Source organism: Ambystoma mexicanum, chromosome 13 (assembly GCF_040938575.1).
Source record: "Ambystoma mexicanum isolate Mex_15411 chromosome 13, UKY_AmexF1_1, whole genome shotgun sequence".
Taxonomy (NCBI): domain Eukaryota; kingdom Metazoa; phylum Chordata; class Amphibia; order Caudata; family Ambystomatidae; genus Ambystoma; species Ambystoma mexicanum.
Window position 1 is genome coordinate 257,263,882 of NC_090938.1, and position 21,752 is coordinate 257,285,633.

The 21,752-nt window shown below is 47.3% G+C and overlaps 1 protein-coding gene across 2 annotated transcripts in view; it reads left to right on the forward strand.

Moving 5' to 3' along the window:
• The window catches only part of LOC138521161 (zinc finger protein 586-like), a 191,989-nt gene that overhangs the window by 122,248 nt on the left and 47,989 nt on the right, over positions 1–21,752 (forward strand). For both annotated transcript variants that reach the window (XM_069633745.1, XM_069633746.1), the window contains one exon: positions 14,256–14,345. In XM_069633745.1, coding sequence (XP_069489846.1) covers positions 14,256–14,345 — 90 coding nt within the window. The remainder of the gene's footprint in view (positions 1–14,255; positions 14,346–21,752) is intronic.

Consider the following 21,752-nt stretch of genomic DNA (forward strand, 5'->3'; position numbering starts at 1 on the left):
AGGCTTTCATGGAAGGGGTTAAAAGGATTCCAAACCCCATTTCTAACCCACCTCCCAGATGGGACCTAAATGGGGTTTTGACTAGACTTATGTGGTCTCCTTTTGAGCCTATGCATAAGGCAAGTCTCAAAGATCTTTCCTATAAGACAGCCTTCCTAGTGGCAATCACTTCTTTAAGGAGAGTTAGTGAACTACAGGCCCTTTCCGTTCTAGACCCTTTCGTTACAGTTCACAGAGATAAGGTGGTTCTGCGCACTCACCCTCGATTTGCGCCTACATTTATTTCCAAGTTCCATGTGAACCAATCAATAGAACTGCCTACTTTCTTTCACAATCCCACTAACATGGCCGAAAGAAGCCTACACACATTAGATGTGCGCAGATCAGTCATGTTTTACCTGGAAAGAATTAGTCCACTGAGAAAAACAAACCAATTTTTCATTTCAGTGGCAGCTGGTAGAGAAGGGGATCCTGTCTCTAAATCGGCCATCTCAAGGTGGATTGTCAAATGCATCACACTCTGTTACACTCTTGCTAAGAGACAACTGCGCTTCAAGCCTAGAGCACATTCTAATCGAGGCATTGGGGCTTCCATAGCTTTCATTGCAGATGTTCCCTAGAGTCCATTTGCAAAGCGGCAACCTGGAGTTCTGTACACACCTTTACAAAACACTATTGCCTAGACACTCATTCTACGTATGATTCTTAGGTGGGACAAGCAGTATCAAGACATCTTTTGACTACTGTTCCTTCTCACAACCCACCTCCAACTCCGGGTACTGCTCGCTAGTCTATACACAGCATGTGATTCTAAGCAGATTAACACGCATCAGAAGACATGCATTACTCAACGTAATAGCATTTCTGATGATTGTATCTGCTTAGATCCACATACACCCAACCTTCCTCCCCACTCGTGTGGAACGAACATAGACGTCTTACTACTTTCTCTCTTTTATGTACTCATGATAGTCATTGGGTTCCCTCAAGGCAGAAAAATCGGAGGGACCTCGACGTGTGAGGGATTTTGGGTACACTACATGTCACGTTAGGGATAGTGTTACAGGCACGGCCATGTCGAAGTCCCCTTTTGATTCTCAAAAGACGAGATGCAATACTCTGCGGTTACTACTGAATGTCGGACTATATGCACAGCATGTGAATCTAAGCAGATACAATCATCAGAAATGCTATTACGCTGAGTAATGCATCATATCGACCTATTGGCATTTGTAATCATTAGTACATTAAGCATACTGGCATACTGGTAAGTTCTCTAATTTATCCAGTTGAAACAAATGGGAGGAGTTCGATATAACATTAATCATACCGTAATTAACTGCAGTCACTCGAATGGTGGGCACAGACTGAAATTAGTAGGCGGAATCCTGATGGAAAAAGATGCACCTTGTGTCTAACACATCTGGAAAAGAGAAGGAATTCCCACTTTGCATTGGGTCATAAAATGCCTGGGATCTGACATTAAAAATCTATCCAACTAATAGTTAATTGTGCCTTATATTAGACAATAACTACCTCCTTCAGTGCTTGCCTATGTCTATGTATATTTGATTATTCTTGCTTGAGAGAGCCTTCCCAGTGCCCCCCACCCCAGTCATTATAGTGCCTTAAACAGGTCTTGCCTAACTCTAAAGCGCTTGCGGGTTCAGGAGGACCTTGGTTCCTTCGCAGCATTCCCCCCTTTCATTACTTCTACAGTTACAAACTCATCCCCGTCCGACATGTCTACATCCCCAAAAGCGCCAGTTTGAGTTTCGTTGTTTATTGTATGGCAAGGTGCATTAGAACCCCCCACTTGATACCATCATCTTTTCAATACTAGGTACTACATTGACACAACATCAGAGACCCAATTGGCAGGTGCAGAAGAGGACCAAGAAGAACACGATAACAGGCACCAGTATTTTTACTACTGCCCCCTTGCCATGACGGGACCCAATCAAAGGCTAGCAATACCCAGTCCGTGCACTGAACTTCAGCTTCTTTCTTCATTTGAACACCTAGATTGTGCAGTGCCTCAATGATGTGGGATAGTGACCCATTCTCCGCATTCCTCCGGGGGTACAAAAGTGCAGCAGCTGCTTCCCAGCATTTTTCACACTCCTTCTATGGCTGTTAATAGATCCAGCATATAGCGATTCTGCATCATCATGAGTCTCAATGCACGGAGCTATACTTTGATGGAGTTGAACACATTCTCTGTATCATTGGAAAGCTGGACTAGCTCCCATCGAATGATCTGAACCCACTTGCCGTTAGCAGCTGCTTGTACCACAGGAGCCATAAAAGATGAAAAGAAAGTCTCTGCTGAGCTTAAAAGTCGATACTAGTCAGTTTCCCTCTGAGCAGTGTGGAAGAGGATTTTTGAGATATAGTTTGATCTCTTCTTTCTTTTCAGCTGTTGAAATCGTTTTTTTTTTTCTGGCAGCATATGAAATTCTTGTGTGATCTGCAAGTCTCTCTCTGCTTCTTTAGGTGCTGGAGGAGCTCTTGGCACCTTGACATGCAGTTATTTTCCCTTCACGTGTTCTTCCGGGATTACTAGTAGTACAGAGTGGCCAGTGAACACTTGCCCCACCAGGATGATGAGGTGCAAGTAGGCTTTTCGGTGACAAACCCAGTAGTAATCCATCCGTGCTGCCGTACCTTTCGTCAAATTAGGGATCACAAGAGAGTGGTTGCACTGTGTGTTTGCACCAACAGGAACTGTTCCTTCATTTCTAAAACAAAGTTCATAGTCCATACCTCTATGTATCCGCTTCTCCGTTGTTGCAATCCATGTTAGCCTTGTGATGTATTGGGACCATATTTGCACACACACAGTCTCTACTTGGGCTATTATTTCTTTGCTGTATTCGATCAGTCCAACTGCCGGGCACATCACCTGGTACCCTGCCATTCGTTGTTAAGTCAGTGACCTCCCAAGGAAAAATATGGTGCTTGTAGACACTTGCTATATTTCGTACGGCCATTGCATAGCGCTGGGTCTAGATCGATGGTCTTCAACTGCACGTGGTATGCCCGGTATGTGCCCTTTATCCTACATAGCACAAGATGCGCCAGGCATTGTGCCTCTATAATTGGGACTGGTCGTGGAACTACAACCTTAGGAGCCACTGATGCATGCACGATGAGCTTTCCCGTGAACACGTAACCACTTTCATTCATCACATTCCTTCCCACAGTACGCATATCGGAGTACCAGCTATTAGACCACTTTGAATTCTGAATGTCAGAAATGGCGTCAAAGCCCAACCCCTTATAAATCATACGTCATTTGTACTTTCTGTTTTATTTTTTTAAGAAACTCTGTGTGGATGGGCAGCAAATAGTGAGACATTGTTTGATTCTCATTTATCATAGGCATAGTCATACCATTGTCCATGAATCTACTAACATTATTTTCCTTTTTATGTAAATGTCCCTCCCCCCCTTAAATGGCCAGCCCATATAACAGACATACCTTCATACACTCCGACAACCACGACCAATGTCACACAAAACAATTTAATTATCGGTCTACCAAGAAGGTATAATGCAGAATTCCTGAATGAATTGCATTCAGTTTATCATTATTCCTACATTACGTAGGTTTGAACACATCAGTCGGGCATTCTTACTTATCCCTGAAGAGGAGAAAAAAGGTTACCAAGAAAGAGAGGGAGAAAGAGACCCTTTTCCCACCAGGGCCAACTGAGTTCTAGACCTAGAATATATTCATTGAAAAATGATAAAAAATAAAATCACTATAAAAAATGAAAACATTTAAAAAGGAAAATCAGGGGTATGCCACCCACCTTGGCATGGATCCCTTTCACATGAGCTTTGCAATGTACTTTGTCTCGGGTGCTCTTCGAACATCCAAGAGATGCTTCCAATATCATAACTCCTCCACGTGGATGGTGAGAGGCGTACAGAACACCACCTCATATGGGCCTTGAAACCTGGGACTTTTCCATCGATGAACAGAATGTTTCATGTAGATCAGCTCCCCAGTAATAATGATCCAGAGTGGCAGATATGTTTGTAATTGCTGTCTCCTTCCCTTCCTATGGCGCAATCTGTCGGGGGGGGGGGATATATTTGATAGCACGTGTTAGTGCTGTTAAATATTCCCTAAATTCCTCTCCTAGTACTGTCGCTGCTTGATGTGCATCTGACGCTTTCCTCACAGGGGATATGGGGGTTTGCATGCGCCTGCGTGTGACTATTTCATGTGCTTTCACATGGTGGTCCTTACTAGAAACACCTCTCTGACCAGGAACCGTGCTGCACACTTTGCATCAGGGTGTGCATATGGTCCTGCTTCCACCCACCTTGAGACGGGGCAAGCTACCACAATAAGGTACCTATATCCATTGCACCTTTCCCCCCATATCTGCATATTCTATGCAATTCACAGAATGGCCCCATTGGGTGAGACAATGTACCCCTTAATGTCCGTAATGTCATCCCTGTGCTAAAACATTGGCATGTCAGACAGTGTATTACTTTTTTCAAAATGCTTTCCTGGAGGTTTGACACAAACCAGTCCTCCTGGATATCAGCCACAATATGTTGTTTGGAGCTGTGGGAGGGGAAATGTAACTCCAATGCCAGAGAGAGTAATTCTTGGGGCATCACCACCTTCCCAGAACTCTCCTGCCTCCACAATAAATCAGTGGGAGACTGTTTGCATTCCCTCTGCAACCATAGCTCTTTTTCCTCCTCAGGCGCTTTCCCTTGTAACTACATGATCTGTGATATGGGCAATGCTTTGTACGGAACTGTGGTCTCACTTTCTACAGGGGTGGTCACTATACACTCTGTTAACATTGTATGTGGGTGATAGGCTGCCAACTTGGCCGCCTGGTCCACAGCTGCATTGCCCGTAGAGATTTAATGCATAGCATTAGTATGGGCAGTGCATTTGTTGACTGCCACAGCCGAGGACCATGATAAGGCATCAATCAGTTCTTCCCTCTCCCGCTTGGTGCTCCTCCATACTGCCACTGTAGGTTGGGGTACTGTTCCCCCACCCCATTGTCCCTATCCTTTGGCCCAAAATGCCGTAATTGCGGCATCCACAATCTGTTGAGTATCTCCTGTCCTTTCCCCTGAGCCGGACAACCTTATTTTAGTTTCTTTTCCACTAGTTTTGCCTGGTCAATTTGCTGGCTCTGGGCGGTCTCCCAATCCAGCTCTTTGATTCTCTTACAAGGGGGGACTATTATACTTTGTATCTCCACCCACCCTTTAGCTTCAACTCTGACAATTTTATCTGTGCCTTCTGGACCTATTTTGGTAATCCCCTCTTCACGATGAAGTATGAAAATGGTACTGAATGATCCCATTGCCCTACTGTCTCAACTCTCCACATTTCCTGTAACTTAAGAATAAACCTAAATGGGTCCTCCTCATCACCCCAGTTGTGCACTGCATTAAAGAATGTAAATCAGGGGTATCTGGGTACATCATTCATAGGGCATGCCAAACCCTTCCCCTTACTTCATTAAAGGCTGTTCCATCATGTTCGTTATTTGCAAGAATTATCCCAGGGTACCCAGCCCTTACCCATATGTCCCCAGCCTGGTCTCCAATTAGGGCGACCAGTAAACTCTTGTCTCTTAGTGCTAAGGCTACCATTGCTGTGTGTTTCTCAAATCCATAAATCCATTTACTAGCTCCAGGTGCAAGATGGGGGGGGGGCTTTAATCAAATAATGTTTGTCCATTTGAGGCCATGGCACATACTTCGGTATACCTACTCCTTTATGTATAAGAGGCATCTGCCTCTCTATTTTGTTTTCATCCCCTTTTCTTAGTATTTTTCTGACCTTGTACTATCACCATTAAATCTGGTCAATTTCTCGGGCTACCTCTTACCCCTATCTCATGTGGTGGGATGGGTTTCTCGCCGCCTCCTCTCCTCGATCTTTCTTCCCCTGCCTCTACATTATTTCTGCCACCTTGATCTTCCCATTCATTTTCCCTCGCTGTTTCGACGACTTGTCCCGGAACTGTCCATATCCTCGCCCCATCATCTTTTTCGATACAAACATTTCTTATTGCCCCAGGGTTGAATATAACCGAAAAAATCTGCTGACTTGCAATTCCCTATTTTGTGCACTGGTACCCGATTTCTGGTGGTCCATCCCCAGGTTCTTTTAACCTGACCAACCTTTCTCCCAAAACGCTCTTAACTCGTTCATATCTGCTTGTGAACCCCCTGGGTACACTGATGCTACAAGCATGTCAGCGCTTGGTGATGGATTATATGGAGGTGGCGGTGCTGAAGTGCCTGCCACCCCCCCCCCCCCACCTCCCAGTTGCGGATCCTGATGATATTGTTGTCGACAGTTTCTCTACTATTAGAGGCTTAGACTAGATTTGTATACCTTACGGCAGGTATAGGCGTTACATGGTATATCCCCTTAGATTGGATCTCTTTTTTTATCTTCCTAATCTTCCATATCCTCGAATAACCACCAGAGATCTAAAATCTCTTTTACTTTTTGTAACTTCTTTCCCTTATATTTTGCTGCTTAAAAAGTTTGAAATTTTTTTGAGCGTGTTTCTGTTTTTGGAGACCTACTCTGGCCAGGAGCAGGACATCCCCCTTCCTTTGTTTCCAAGACCCATTCTTTGATATTTTTCTATCCTGTCACAGTACAGTGGCAGGACCCTGTGCATGTGTCTTCTTGGGGTTTCTTCCCCAATAGTATTGCACGCGTCCCTGATGCTTCGCTTAGACCTTACTGCTATGCTGCGCTTGCTGCTACCTGTTACACAAAAATACGGATCAACCCACTTTTCCCCCACTCCTTTTTCCCAACTTTTTCACACACACATCCACACCGCGACTCATCCACCTTCCTTCTTTTTTACCACAAAATACAGCGAAGAAAATATACTAAAATAATTTATTAAAATCCAGGCCCATTCCTTACACCGAACCACTACTTATGTTTTCCTTATGTCCTCATAGTACCACCTTCTCAGCTTTTTCTTTACATGCTGAGGATCCCATTGCTTTTATCATCATAAACGAATTCCGCGTGGCACTACCTTCTCAACCTATTATGGCTGAGGATCCCTTACCTCATAATCTTTATACGATGAGGCTCCCTTTCTTCCCAGTTTTTACACGCTGAGGCTCCCTTTTTCCATTATAAAAAGTTGAAAAACAGAAATACGTGACAATTTCAATATATAACCCAACTCCTATCCAATCTATATCTTGCCACATCACCAAAATCCTATCAATATATACCTTAAAACATCAGCAAAATCCTATCCAATCTATACCTTAACACATCACCAAAGTCCTATCCACTGTCATTGACCTCGTACTCCATCCATTCACACCTCACATACTGTTATACACACATGTCCCCTTTTTGTTATCTCTTACAAATGTCTACTTATACTCGGGTTTCTTTGTTACATGGTCCAATACCGGCATGTCCTTCTCTCTGGAGCCACACCCCACTTCAGAGAGCAGAGAGGATTTCTATTAAAATGGCTCCTTCTAATTCTAAAACCGCTCAGGAAACAAGTTTTTTGATTTGGGGGACCGATCGCTGTAGGTGGGCGTGGCTCTTTTCTGGAGAAGTGGCTTGGAGCTTCCGCAAAGTACGGGGAGAACTGGGATCATGTCGGGATAGTCACCACTTGTAAGGGTGTCCCTAATTATGCTCACACCAGAATCCATGCACCCCTCTAGGGAAATAAGGCAAAAGGCTATCTTGTAAGGATAGCATGTTTAATCTTTACAACTGAGGATGGTAGCAAAGGACTCTGCTGCCTGAACAGTCTTCTCCTGTCCCTCTTCTCGTTCCTTCCTGCCAAAGTTGTTTCAAGCAGGGGTTTGTATAGACCTGGCTTGCCATGGTGATGTCACTAGAGCTGGATCATCACTTCAGCCAAATCTGCTGTCCTTCCATAATAGAGATGCTCCAAAGCCTTCTTTCTTCGTTGTCAGCAGATTTGTCAGGGCACGCTGTTCTACATTTTTCTAGTTATACAAAAAACACACTGTAGCTCATGCTTTACTCAATTTTGCTAACTATGCCAAAACACACTGCAGCTCTGTACACTTTTACAAACTTTGAGGCCTAGCCCAAAGAAAACTAAACATTGTTATTTATGTACAAACATTTCCATTAATTCTATCCATAATGTCATCTGGGCCCTGGAGTTTCCTCCACACTTAACTCTTCTAATTTATCCCATTCTGCATTTTGTCACAGAAAACATGTGATTCCTATTTTAACCCACATGGACCCTTGACGGACAGTGGACACCTGGTGAGTCAGTTCACGCTGGCCATAGTGAAGAACACTGCACACTAAGCCTACGGTCCATTTTGAATCCCACAGGCCTCATTCTTCCTGGGAAGGAGGGGGAGTTTGGCTCATCTACAGCACTAGTTAAGCTTTTAAAATGCCTGGGATCTGACATTACAAATCTATCCAACTAAGGGTTAATTGTGCCTTATATTAGACAATAACTACCTTCTTCAGTGCTTGCCTATGCTTATAGATATTTGATTATGCTTGCATGAGAGCGCCTTCCCAGTGCCCCTCGTCCCCCATTATAGTGCCTTAAACAGGTCTTGCCTAACTCTAAAGCGCTTGGGGGTTTGACAGGATCCTGGTTCCTTCCCAACAAGGTCCCTACCAACTCAGTTATCTATCTCATGCCCCTGGACAAAACTGGGCACAAGAGGAGATTGAGTGCTGCCTCTACTGTACAGTGGCGAGGGATAACAATTGCGCTCTTAAATGTGTCCTGCAGTATGATACAAGTTAAGAGGGGCGAACTGGTAGGACTCTTCATATATATGAAACCCTGTGGGAACCTTCCTCACAGCCATACTCTGGGAAGGAAGATGGAGAGAATCCAGAAAAACAAATCAGTCGAAGCTGGGAGCAAGAAAATGTGTTTAGTGGCTCAAATCTGAAGGCGGAGTTAAACTCTGACTCCGCTTATGATCAGCCCGAGTCAAAAATCTCTTGGAAAAGGGTGAGACCTCCCAGTACCACAACATCAGTGGAGATCCCGCTCCCATAGGGAATAGAAGATTGTGATGCTCTTGAGGCTACGGCCTTACTATCCTCACCCCAAAGTGATGGCCTACTGGATAACACCCTTCCCTACATTAAAAGGTTTGAGACACTTGTACTACTAAAAAGAGGAATCCTGGGCAACTCCATCAGTCGGAAATCTTGTGTTGTAACTCCGGTTGGAAAAAACTACAGTGATCCAAGTTTATGCGCAACCATTGTTAACCTTTGCTGAGGGATCCATAGTTCATTGACATGGGAACTTTGGTCATAATGAAGAGAACTGTCCCTTAAAGGCCTCTTAACCACTGGCATCCCAAAATATTGTAAAAACTCTAGTAGGTATGGCAGAGGTTTTCCAGCAGCCTGTTGCCTCCAACCCGCCGAACCAGGAAAACCCTGCCTTCTCGCCCAATTGGAAAAAGAGTTAGGGCTATTCCAGCAGAAATATTCCAACCAATTCTCCAAACCAGTAAAACTCTTATTGGGACACCTGTTGTAGAAATTAACAGCCTTCCCGATTCCACACCTTCTTGGGAAATGTCCTTCTCCCTAAAAAGAGAAAACTGTGAGGACACAGTCTACCTACAAAGTGAACAAGAGCTAGGATCAAGCCTTTTTAACTTTCATGAAATAAGTGCAAGACTGGAAGGAACAGAAGGCTCTTTTGGAACTCCTAGAAGAAAGTAGCAGAAAACAGAAAAGTCCTTATGAACAACCTTTTGCATCTCACTCCAATCAGTGGTTGCAGCTCCATGTACCTATTCAATGCTACCACGCCTCACCTTTACACCCATTATCACCTCAGGTATGTTGCAAGAGATACAAAAGCTTCTACTTTTAAGAGTTATCAAATAAGTTAATCTAAATGCCTTGCAGAGATTTTCTCTAATGGTTTTTGAAAAATGCAGGCAGTTTTGGATTTACCACAATGCACACTGCATCTCTGTTCACAGAAGTTGAAGATCACTCAGTCCAAGATTCTGCTGGGTTGTACAATGCCCCCCAGTGGGAATGAGCAGTTGGCAAGCAAGCTTCTATACCACTTCAGCTGCAGTCCGGCCTTTTCTACTTGGTCTAATACATAATCACAACACCCTAATCCACATCATATTTGGCACTTAATTGATGTTCTATTTTGGTGCATAAACCATTTGGACTGATATCTTTAGCTCAGTGAAATTTGGTTACTTTAAAGGAAGCATTTTCATTTCCCATCAAATCTCCAGGCAGGTTAGTGAACCCCAGCCTCAGTGTTCTGAAGAAACCTTTTCATAGCTATATCTTGGTCCTCGTCACCCATCCATTTAGAACGTATTCACTGAATTGTGTCATAACCAAAAGATTTTCAAAATCATTCGAGCATTTATGAGCAGATTTTAATTGGTTTGTATGAGGTTCTCTAGACTTAAGTATTTTGACTGAACTCTATGGGAGTCCTGTGTACAATAAACAAGCTGCTAAGGCTTCATTGCCTGCAATATTGTTTCATGTATCCTAGAATGATACTTGGTGAAGGGTCTACCCCCTCCTAAAGGTATTCTTGTGTTCTTGGACATACAGGCAGAACAAAAGCAGCCAATGTGCAATTCCAGAGGTACGCTCCTCTGTGCACTATTTGAAAGGTACAAACATGTCTTTTCAACATAGATTCTTATTAATCTCCCATTGGCATGGAGAAAAGGGTACAGGTGACATACAATAATTTCCTCCATATCATCCTTCGAATTGACATTTTAAATGCAAAGTAGAGGTTTACCACGATGAATTCAGAGGGATGATTGGAGATAGGAATACAGTGCATGAATTACTGTCCAACACATACTCCTTTATTTCAAGTGAAGAAAAGCTGCTATGCAGTTTAGTTTTCTACGCTACTGGCCCCATTGCCAGTGATATTCCCTACATATGGAGGAAAGTGGACTATGAACTAGCAGTACAGGAGTCACTGTGTTGAGTAACTTGTGCCTTTTTATATTGCTGGTAAATGATATATGATATGATATTTTATTTGTATCACGCTCATACACAAGTGTTTCAGAGCTTGACGATGCAAGGGAGGGGAACAAGGGAGGACAAAACACCGATCTTACTAGGCCCAGTGACTTTGGGAACGCACATGTGCATGGGATAGGAAAGGGGGAAAAGTGCAGGGGAGAGGGGAGAAATGTAAAGTGCTAAACACGTTATACAATAACACAAAAAGGTAGTGCAGCCACCAGGGTGGCAAGTGCAGGTTTGAGCACAGACAAAGGGTGTCTTGTAAGTGCAGTAAGGGCACTATAGGGTAACGGATACAGATCCAAGTGCAAGGGTTGCCAGGGAGGGCAGTGTGGGTGAGTGGCTGGGTGGGCATGGACTCAGGCCCAAATTCAGAGGGTGAAGCAGGTGCAAAGTGCCAAGCAGACAGATCAGCAAGGGAGAGGAGAATGAAGGCAAAAGAGGAAGGTTTTGAGGTGCTTCCGGAACTGGAGATGGTTCTCCTCAAGTTTCAGAGTGGCAGGGAGGCTGTTCCAGAGGGAGGCCCCTGCTGATGAAAGAGATCTACCACCAACTCGTTGCTTGGAGAAGAGACTGACCCTGAGGGAGTTGGAGGTGGAGGAGCGAAGAGCTTGAGTAGGAAGGTATTTACGGACGGAAAGTTGAAGGCATTTTGGCCCCAGGCCCCAGAAAGCCCTGTGGACAATGCGAAGGGTCTTGAATTTAATCCTTGCAGCCACTGGGAGCCAATTAAGAGATTTCAAGGCTGTAGAGCTACAATCCCAGAGCTTGAGGCCAAGGACAAGTCTTGCAGTCCTGTTCTGGATGAGTTGCAGAGGGCGGAGAGTAGAAGCAGGAAGATATAGAAAGCGGCAGCAGTCCAGCCTGGAGAGAAACAGAGCTCTAGAAACTGTATGCTTCTTGGGGAAGGAGAGGAAAGGAAGAATACCTCTGAGGAGGTCCAGTTGGTGGTTGACTTCTTAGAGACGTCGGAGATGTGAGGTAAAAGAGTGTGTAGTCGTAGATGACCCTGAGGTTCTTAGCCTCACAGGTGGGAGCATCAGGAGGGCCAAGGGAGGCTGGGCAGGGAGTGACAGGAAAGGAGACTGCAGGTGTGCCGAATGAGGAGAATCTCTGTCTTACTGGCAGTAAGGCAGAGATCATTGAAGGCACACCACTCTTGGATAGCAGAAAGGCAGTCAGAGACGAGAGAAGAGGTGGCAGAGGGAAGCCTGAAAATGAGCGGAGTGTCATCCGCATAGCACTGAAAGTTGGAGCAGAGAGCGGCAATGCGGTGGGCAAGGAGTGCCAGGCATTGATTGAACAGCAAGGGAAAGAGGATAGACCCCTGGGAACACCACAGGTAGAAAGTGAGATAGATGAAAGGAAGGAACCAAGTTTGACCTGGGAGGTTTGACCAGAGAGGAAAGAGATCAGCCAAGCCAGGGCCTGACCAGTGATACCCAGGTTATCACGGAGACGGTTGAGCAGGGTGGCATGGTTGACCGTGTCAAAGGCAGAAGAGAGATTGGGTAGGATGAGGACAGAGGGGATGTTAGAGTCAAGGTTGGAGAGCAGGTCTTCGCAGATGTTCAGGAGAGCAGTTTGTGCTTCTTGCAGCTAGAAAGCCAGACTGATGGTCATGGAGACAACCAACAGAGTCAGTGTGAAGATTAAGCTGGGAGATGCCCAGCTTCTCCAGGAGTTTGACCAGGAAAGAACTGATGGAGATCGGGCGATAGTTAGCCAGGCATGAGGGGTCGGCTGTGGGTTTCTTCAGAAGAGGGTGCACAAGGGAGTGCTTCAGAGCAGAAGGGAAAGCTCCGGAGGGGAAGGAGTGGTTGCAGAAGTCGGCCAGCACAGGAGCAAGGATGTTAATGTGGTCCTTGATGGTCTTAGAGGAACACAGAACGACCCGTTTAGACGAGACGTTCATAAATTGTACTTGTCTAGAAACCTTGTTGGGGGAGAACAGAAGAAAGGAAGAGAAGTAGGGATGGGGGCTGAAGGAGGGTCAGAGTTTGCAGAGACAGAAGGGGAAGAGATGTAGAGGACAAGAGGGTTGACAGGAAGTCCTGGGTTTGAGAGGTGAAATGATATGGTATGATATGATATTTTATTTGTATCGTGCTCGTACACAAGTGTTTCAGAGCGCGACAGGGCAAGGGAGGGGAAACAGGAGAGAACAAAACAGCGATCTTACTAGGCCCAGTGACATTGAGAATGTGCTAGTGCATGGGAAAGGGAAAGGGGAAAAGTGCATGGAAGGGGGAGAGTGGGAAGTGCAGAGGAGAACAGATTAATAATAAATACAAATAAATAGATAATGAAGCAATAAACAGGGGTAGTGCGGTCAGCAAGTGGCAAGTGCTGTGTTTACTGCAGCAGAACTGGGTAAGTCTGATAAGTGCATAAAAAGATGAAAATGGGTAAGTGGGGGACTGTAGGGGTTACAGATACAGTCCCCAGTGCGAGGGGTGGCCGGGAGGCAGTGCAGAAGGGTGGCAGGGTGAGCAGGTACCTGGGCCCGGGGGACAGAGGGTGGCCAGGTGCACAGTGCCAAGAGAGCAGATCAGCTGGGCAGAGGGGGAGCAAAGGCAGATGCAAAGAGGAAGGTCTTGAGGTGCTTCCGGAACAAGAGATGGTTCTCCTCAAGTTTTAGAGTGGCAGGGAGGCTATTCCAGAGGGAGGCCCCAGCCGAAGGCAGAGATCTCCCCCCAGCTTGTTTCTTTGAAAATCGACTGACCCTGAGGGAGTTAGAGGTAGAGGAGCGAAGGGCTCGAGAGGGGAGGTATTTGAGGAGGGATAGCTGAAGGTATTTTGGGCCCAGCCCCCAGAAAGCCTTGCGGACAATGCAGAGGGTTTTACATTTAATCCTTGCATCCACTGGGAGCCAATGGAGAGATTTCAGAGCTGGAGAGTTGGATCTTATAGTAAGCACTATTTTCTCAAGATTGTGAAATTACTGATAGAAATGTGTTGCTGGAATGCTGTGTTGGAAGGGCTGCAGACTCCTTGACAGTGACATTTGTAACCATTACAGCCCACTAATCCATTTTGGCACCCATCTATTCCTTTTGTTCTATTGTGTATATTTGTAAAATATAACTTCCCCTCATGATCAGCCCTTACTCCAACTTGAACGCTGTATATACATATTATCCTTTTCTTGTATATTTATTTACTTGTCATATGATTTTTCTATCAGTTATCTCATTCACCATTAAAGAAGAGGATAGTGCCTGTGCCATGGACGATCATCACTCCGAGCAAATAAACAAAATCTGCAGACATGAAGGTGAGTGGATAGTGTTGGGTGGCTATTTTGCTGAGCAGTGATTGTGATGGTGTCTGTCCAAACAGGAGCTAGGTGGCCTGAGATAACCAACAATAAAGTTGGCAATCCTTGTTTTCAGTAGAATGTTTCCATGTATATCCAACCTGACAGACGACTGCCTCTGTGGCTGTGCTCTATAACTGGATATGATCTCTGAGGTTTGTTAGAATGGGAAATGCTGTGTGTTTTGGACTGGGACTGCTTGATCTCGCTATTCAGCACTCGAGCCTGCCTGCAATTCTTTTAATTGTTTTGTGCAATTTCAGTGGGTTGGGTTTAAAAGCCCTTTCACACGCGGGGTGCGTCGTGTTAAGATGGATTTTTGAACTCTGACCTGGTGGGCAGAGGTTCAGAAGGCCAGCCTAGTTTCTTGGAACAGGGTAACCACCTGGACAAGCCAGACCAATCAAGGTAGCTTTGCGGCAGTCAAGACTAGGTCTCAGGAGGGGTCAGGGTGACTGAAAGACCTCAATGAGCACACAGAGTAAAGGACACTTACAAATCACTCCCAGTCAGGTGTAGATATATTAAAAATACATATACATTTATTTCAAGGCCTTTGAGTGTCAAACACACAATCAAATCACAGTAATACTTATTAAGCCAACACAATCCTATCTAAATACATATATACAAGACCAATGGGGTCTAAAGGGTTAATGCATTAAATGGGTCCACAACCTAAAAGGGGAAGGAAACAGGCAGTTCAAATAGTCTTTAGTCCCTTCTGCATCCAACACACTCCTAACTAAGAGGCAGTCCAATCCCTAAGAAGAGGGGAGCCTAATGCTCAAATGTACATGCAATGCAAGCGCACGCGGTAGTTCAAATGGGCAAAACGGTGCCTCTCCAAGGGTCTGTAGCAACTCAGGAAGGTGGATGAGGCGATGAAGAATAGGTTCCAACTATTCGAGGAGGGTCTCCACTTGAGGGCAGAGTCGATTCCAAGAGTGGTGAATAGTTTGCTAGTTCGCACTAGCAGTGGAAGGGAGAGGGGCCCCCAGGGGCCACTCATGCGCAAAAATAGATGGAGGCGCTAGGGGCCACCGGCTAGGGTTAAGATTACTCACCGACCCCCGGTGGACTCCGGATCAAACTTCGGCAGTCGAGTCCACTTCGGTTACAGGTTCAAGTATGGCAATTTGGTGGCTCTGCTGCTTTCAGTGACGAAGATACAGCGATGATTCCCAAATGGGACAGTGGTGATTTCTCCACTCCTGGTGGATGGATCATGCCAGTTTCACTGCAGCAGGCTTCAGGGGTAAGAGGGGCACAAATGCAGTGCACCTGCAAAGGTCATCACCACGGCTGGGCGACACAGTAACTGTGTATGCTCCAGTTCTGACGCACTTGTCTCACTTCAGACCTGGGAACGCCAAGTGTACGAAATTCAGTGTGAGGCTGCCGTGAACAAAGAGCTAGCGATATACCAAGTTTCGAGGGCCTCCTCGAAACAGCGGTGGAGACAGAGCATAGGTCCTGCGTAAGCTGTTCAGCCCACTGGTTGGCCCAGGGACGGCTTACTTGCAGGGTTTGATGAAGGTGCCGAGAATAGTTGGTCCCACTATTCCAATGGGTTGAAGTGTCTTTGCAGACTTTCTAGGACGGCCAGATGCAGAGGGGTCCCACAGGATGACTGCGGGCTCAGGGTGCCAAACCTTCCAGCGGGTCACCAGCAGTTCCTCGACTTGGCTTCTTGGCTTTAGGATACTTGGATCCTATCCTTCGTTCAGTGAAAACTCCAGAGATTGACATGGTATGGGTGTTTGGGGCCTTCTATTATCCAGAATCTCCTTCACGCCAAAACAAAGATCTGCTCACATCCAGGCATACCATACGTGGAATAATCATGGACCACAGTGGTCCCAGGCATTCACAGCACTCCAGACTCTGGCACCCAGGATGTGTATTGTGGACAGACACAGGACTTGCAGAAAAGGCCCAAAGTGATTTGAATTGGACAACACAGACTTTAAAATGTTTTACCCAAAACCGAACAATATACAAAAAATATATTTTAATTTATTTCAGCATCAAAAAAGGCTGGAGTTAAAAAAACCCTTTAAGGGTGTCTGAAAAAAACCATATACAACAAGAAACACACACAATAAGTTAAATTCGATACAATTCAGAAAAACAAAGTGGGATTAGTACGTGTTTTTATGTGCACAACTAATTACACAATCACAAAATCGGGTAATAGAGATATCACATTTATAAAAACTCTGTCAAAAACAGGATTCTAGATGTTTAGGGCCAGTGTGATGGTCGACATATGTTTCGGCATATTGCAGTAGATCAAAAACTATCACTAATGTCAGTCTTTGCAGGTATAGCCGTCTTCAGGACATTGAAATTGATGATGTTGAAAAAACAATACCCTTTCTTTCGTAAATGTTTTTGTTCTAGGTGTTTCGGACCCACTCTTTTTTTTTTTTTTTTTTTTTTAAATATTTTTATTGATTTTATATTTTAAAGAAAATCAAACAGCACACAACACAATACGACTGTTACAGCATGTTGTCATTGAAGCGCCATATTACATAACAAGAACACAGAACATACGAAAAACTCCCCCCCACCCCCCGTCAAGCCAGAGCCGGCTCCCTTGTAACATCAGTCGGAACACCGTCGGGTGGAGCATTGTCCGTATGCTCATCATCCGAATTCTCAGATTCATCCAAACCCTGTTGTGGGTTGGTCATAGAGGCCACCAATTGTCGCCAAGCCAGCAAGGGCCCTATCTCCACCTCGCCCCCTCTAGTGACCGCTTCAAACCACACCACGGATTCCGCCTCCGCCCACCTCACAAGGTCCGCCCACCATAGTTCCACCCTCGGCCTGCTGGCCGCTTTCCAGTTCATGGCAATCCTGCGTTTGGCCAGAACATAAGCCAGGTCCCTCATCTTGCTCAAGTGCCTAGAGTGTCTGGGCCTGGGGAAGATCCCAAGCATACACGACCAAGCCGATCCCACGTCCAGCACCACTCCCCCACCTGCGAGCTTCATCTTAACCTCCTCCCAGAATCTGCACACTTCCGGGCAGGCCCAAAACATATGTAGCAACCCTGCATCCTCCACCCCACACCTGGGGCATTTTTGAATAATCGAGCCTCCAAATCTTGCGATCTTCTGGGGAGTCAAATAGGCCCTGTGAGTGATGTACAGCTGGAGTTGTTGGAGCCGTGCATTTCGGGACACCTTTTTATGATACCTCAGGACCCTCTCCCACTGACCCTCTGTCATAAGTCCTCCCATCTCCTCCTCCCATTCATGCCTCAGTTGGAGCAACTCTTTCCCAGCCTTCGCTCTAAGGAGTTCGTATATCCGTGATATTTCATGCCCGCCCTCTGAGACATCATACATAGTTTCAAGGGAGGCATCGGGGTCATCTGCCAGTGCTGTCTCCGGCCATCTCTCTCTTACTCGTTTCACAAGCCTGGCATAGGTGATATATTGGCCTCTGTGCACCCCGTCTCATCCTGCAACCTTTGGAAGTCCAACGCCTCCCCTTCCTGCCATATGTCCCCGAGCGTGGCCAGGCCCACCGGCTCCCAGTGTCTACGGACAGACTGAAACAGTTGGGGGTCGTTTCCGCACAGTGCCACCAACGGGGCCTGCTGTGAGAGCGGCACCGACACCCCCATCAATTTCCACGTTCTGTGCCAGACCTCCCAATCCAACCTTAAAAGCCGCCCTCTGCCCATCAGTTTGTTCCGTTGTAGCCACACCACCTCTTTTAGGAAGTATGGGGCCATGTCCTCCCGCAGCAGCCTAGAGTCCGCTGAATCTTCATCAGACAACCACCTGGCCACATACAACAGCTGCCCCGCCAGATAATATAGTTCGAAGTTGGGCAGGCCTATACCCCCCTTCTCGCACGGGTTCTGGAGCTTCCACAGGGCCACCCTATTCCTGGAGTTACCCCACACGAAGCCCCTACACATACTATGAAGTCGCACGAATAGGCTCCTGGGGATCAAATACGGGACGTTCACAAAGAAATGCAAAAGTCTGGGAAGGACCACCATTTTAAGCAAGGCCGCCCTTCCCACCATCATCATCATGAACGTGTCGGTCCGCCATGGTATTGACAACACAGGCAGCCTCTCCAGCGGGACATCCCTGTACCCGCCCAGAGGGAACAAGCCAGACTTCCTGGGATTCACTGATATGCCCGAGAGGACAGCGTAATGATCCAGTACCTCCAGTACATACTGCAGGTTCTCCTCCGGATAACGCAAGTAAAGCAACATGTCATCCGCATACAGGGATATTAAATGACTGCCGCTGATAGTGCTAATGCCCACCTCTTCGTATTGTTGCCGCAGGCATATCGCCAGCGGCACCAGCGCAAGTATATATAACATGGGTGACCAAGGGCATCCCTGCCTGGTTCCTCTGCTGAGTTGCCAGGCATCCGAAACTGTGGCTCCTGTCTTAACCCTCGCCACCGGGCTGCTATATAACAACTGGACCCATCTGATATACCCAGGACCCATGCCGTATCCCTGCAGGGCCGCTTTTAGCCAAGGCCATCTTACTGAATCGAAGGCCTTGACCGCGTCCAGCGACACTATCGCCATCTCGCCCATGTCTTCCTTAGTATGGTCGATAACATGGTGCAGCCTCCTATGGTTGTCAGTGATATTCCTGCCTGGGACATATCCCGTTTGGTCCGGGTGGATCAGCTTGCCGATCACCTTCTTCAACCTATTGGCCAGCACCGCCGTGAGTATTTTGCTGTCCTGGTTAAGCATGGACAGAGGTCTATAAGATCCACACTCAGCAGCCGGCTTACCTGGTTTCAATATTGGGACAATCATGGCCTCACGGAGGGACAACGGAAGTTCTCCCTGCTCGTTTGCCTCGTTAAACATGGCCAGCAGTGGCTGGAGCAGCTCTTACACGTATACCTTGTAAAACTCACTAGGCAAGCCATCCGATCCCGGCGCTTTACACGTGGGGAGGCCCCGAATCACCAACTCCTGCTCGTCTGAAGTGATAGGGGCGTCTAATTTTTCCCGCTCCAGGTCGTCTAGGGTGGGCAGACCAATGTCTTCAAGTGTATTCAGGATATCCTGACTCCTGTCTTCCCCAGTGTCCTCATACAAACGTTTGTAGAACCTGAGGAATTCCTCGTTTACACCGTCCTGGGTGTTGCGAAGACAACCGTCCTCACCACAGATCTCATGAATAACCACCCGGGGGGTCTCGCTCTTGTACAGCCAAGCTAACAGTCTGCCTGGCTTATCGCCCCCAGCGTGCAGCCTCTCGGTATATTTCCTGTGGTTCAATCTGCATAATCGATCCCATAGAGCACTGCACGCTACCTGAAGGTCCCTTATCTTTATCTTGTCCTCACGAGTGGTGTTCGCGAGGCGAGCTAGGCCCTCCAGTTCCCTTTCGGTGTCCTGGAGCTCCCTTTCGATACCCCCCTGAAGCCCTTTGGACTTAGAGATGGCCACTCCACGCACCACTACCTTAAAGGCCTCCCACAGGGTTCCCACAGAGCGCACGCTGCCCGTGTTTATCTCAAAGTATTCCCCGATGGCAACCCTCAAGTCCTCCCGGAATCCCTCATCCTGCAGTGCCTCCAACCGAAGCCTCCATGTAGGCACCCGAGGCCTAGGGGGTCGGTACCGCCACTCTACCACCAGGGGCGAATGGTCTGATAATACTCGGGCCTTGTATTCAGCCCCCACTATGTCTCCCGCTATCTCGGCAGTCCCAAACACGTAATCCAATCTCGTGTATAAGTCATATGGTGCCGCATAGTGCGAATACTGTCTATCTGTGGGGTGGAGTTTCCTCCACACATCTACCAGTCCCAGGTCTCCCAGCAATGTCCCGAGCGCCTTGGCCGCCGGCGACATTTTGCCTTTTGTATCAGCGGACCGGTCGATTCTGGGATCCAAGACACAGTTGAAGTCCCCCCCCCCACACCATCGCACCCCCTACTATGGGGCCAAGTTTACCATAGAGGGATCTGAAATAAGCTGCTGTGTCATGATTGGGGGCATACAGATTGAGGATGTGCACTTCCCTGTTTTCCAGGAGCCCTGTCACCGCCACCATTCTGCCCTCCGGGTCCACTATCGAGTCAAGCACCCGGAACGGCACATGCGGCGCCACCCAGGTGATGACCCCCCTAGCGTACGCCGAGTACGTGGCGCCCACCACATTGCCCTTCCACTTTCTCTTGACCACCTCCAATTTCTCCCTAGTGAGGTGGGTCTCTTGTAGTAGGGCTATATCTATCCGCATCCTTTTCAGGTATAGCATTACCTTGTTCCGCTTGAGGTAGCTATTGAGGCCTCGGACATTCCAAGTAGCTATGCGGAGTTTATCCGATGCCATCTGTTCGGTCTGTACTCAACCCCTCCCTCCTTACAATGCTCCCTATGTCCAACTCTCCGCCGGCTCTCCCCTCCTTAATCCCCAACCCCCTTCCCCGTTTCCCAACTACACACCACAGCAAACAACCCCTCCCACCCCAACCAAAGCCCAGCTCCATCCCTGGATCTCAGGCCCACCCGCGTCTGGTCTTATCCCTTATACCAGGAGTAGGACCCTGCGGGGCGTCGCTGATCTAACAGCGACCTAACTAACTAGATATGCTACTACTGGGGTCAGAGGAAGCCTCCCGGAGCTCCTAACCTAGTAACCAAAGGTAGGCACGCCCAGTGGGCTAGCCAGTCAAAGCCACATCACACGCACCACGAGCCGTATAAATGACTATATTCAAGTCCCAATGTCTCGGCTCTATTGCCCTAGGCGACACAGCCGTAAGCTACTTATCTTCCGTAGTCTCCGTCTGGATGCCCGGTTCCTGAGGACTGCCCAGCGTGTCCAGCCAGTCCATTGCTTCCGTCGGTGTCTCAAAGAACAGGGATCTGTTTCTGTAGAAAACTTTCAGTTTGGCCGGGTAGAGCAGCATATAGCGATGGCCAGCTTCTCTCATCCTCCTTTTGACCGACCCGAAGTTCATCCGACTCCGCTGTACTTGTAACGTGTAGTCGGGGTAGGCCGTGATCCTGGCCGATCCTCTGTCAATCGTTCCCCCTTTCCGAAAGAATTCAAGAATCTTTTCGCGATCTCGGTAGTTCAGAATTTTTGCGATCACCGGCCGCGGAGGGACCCCAGGGGGCGGCCTCCTGGTCAGGGCCCTATGCGCCCTCTCGACTGCAAACCCCTGGGTCAGCACCCCGCCAGTAATCTCCTGCAGAAGCATGGATTCCACAAATTCCGTGGGGTCTGATCCTTCCGTTCCTTCAGGTAGGCCCACAATGCGAATATTGTTGCGTCTGGCGCGTCCCTCCGCCTGCTCCGCTCTGTCCTCCAGGTTGCCCACCCGCTGCACAAGGGC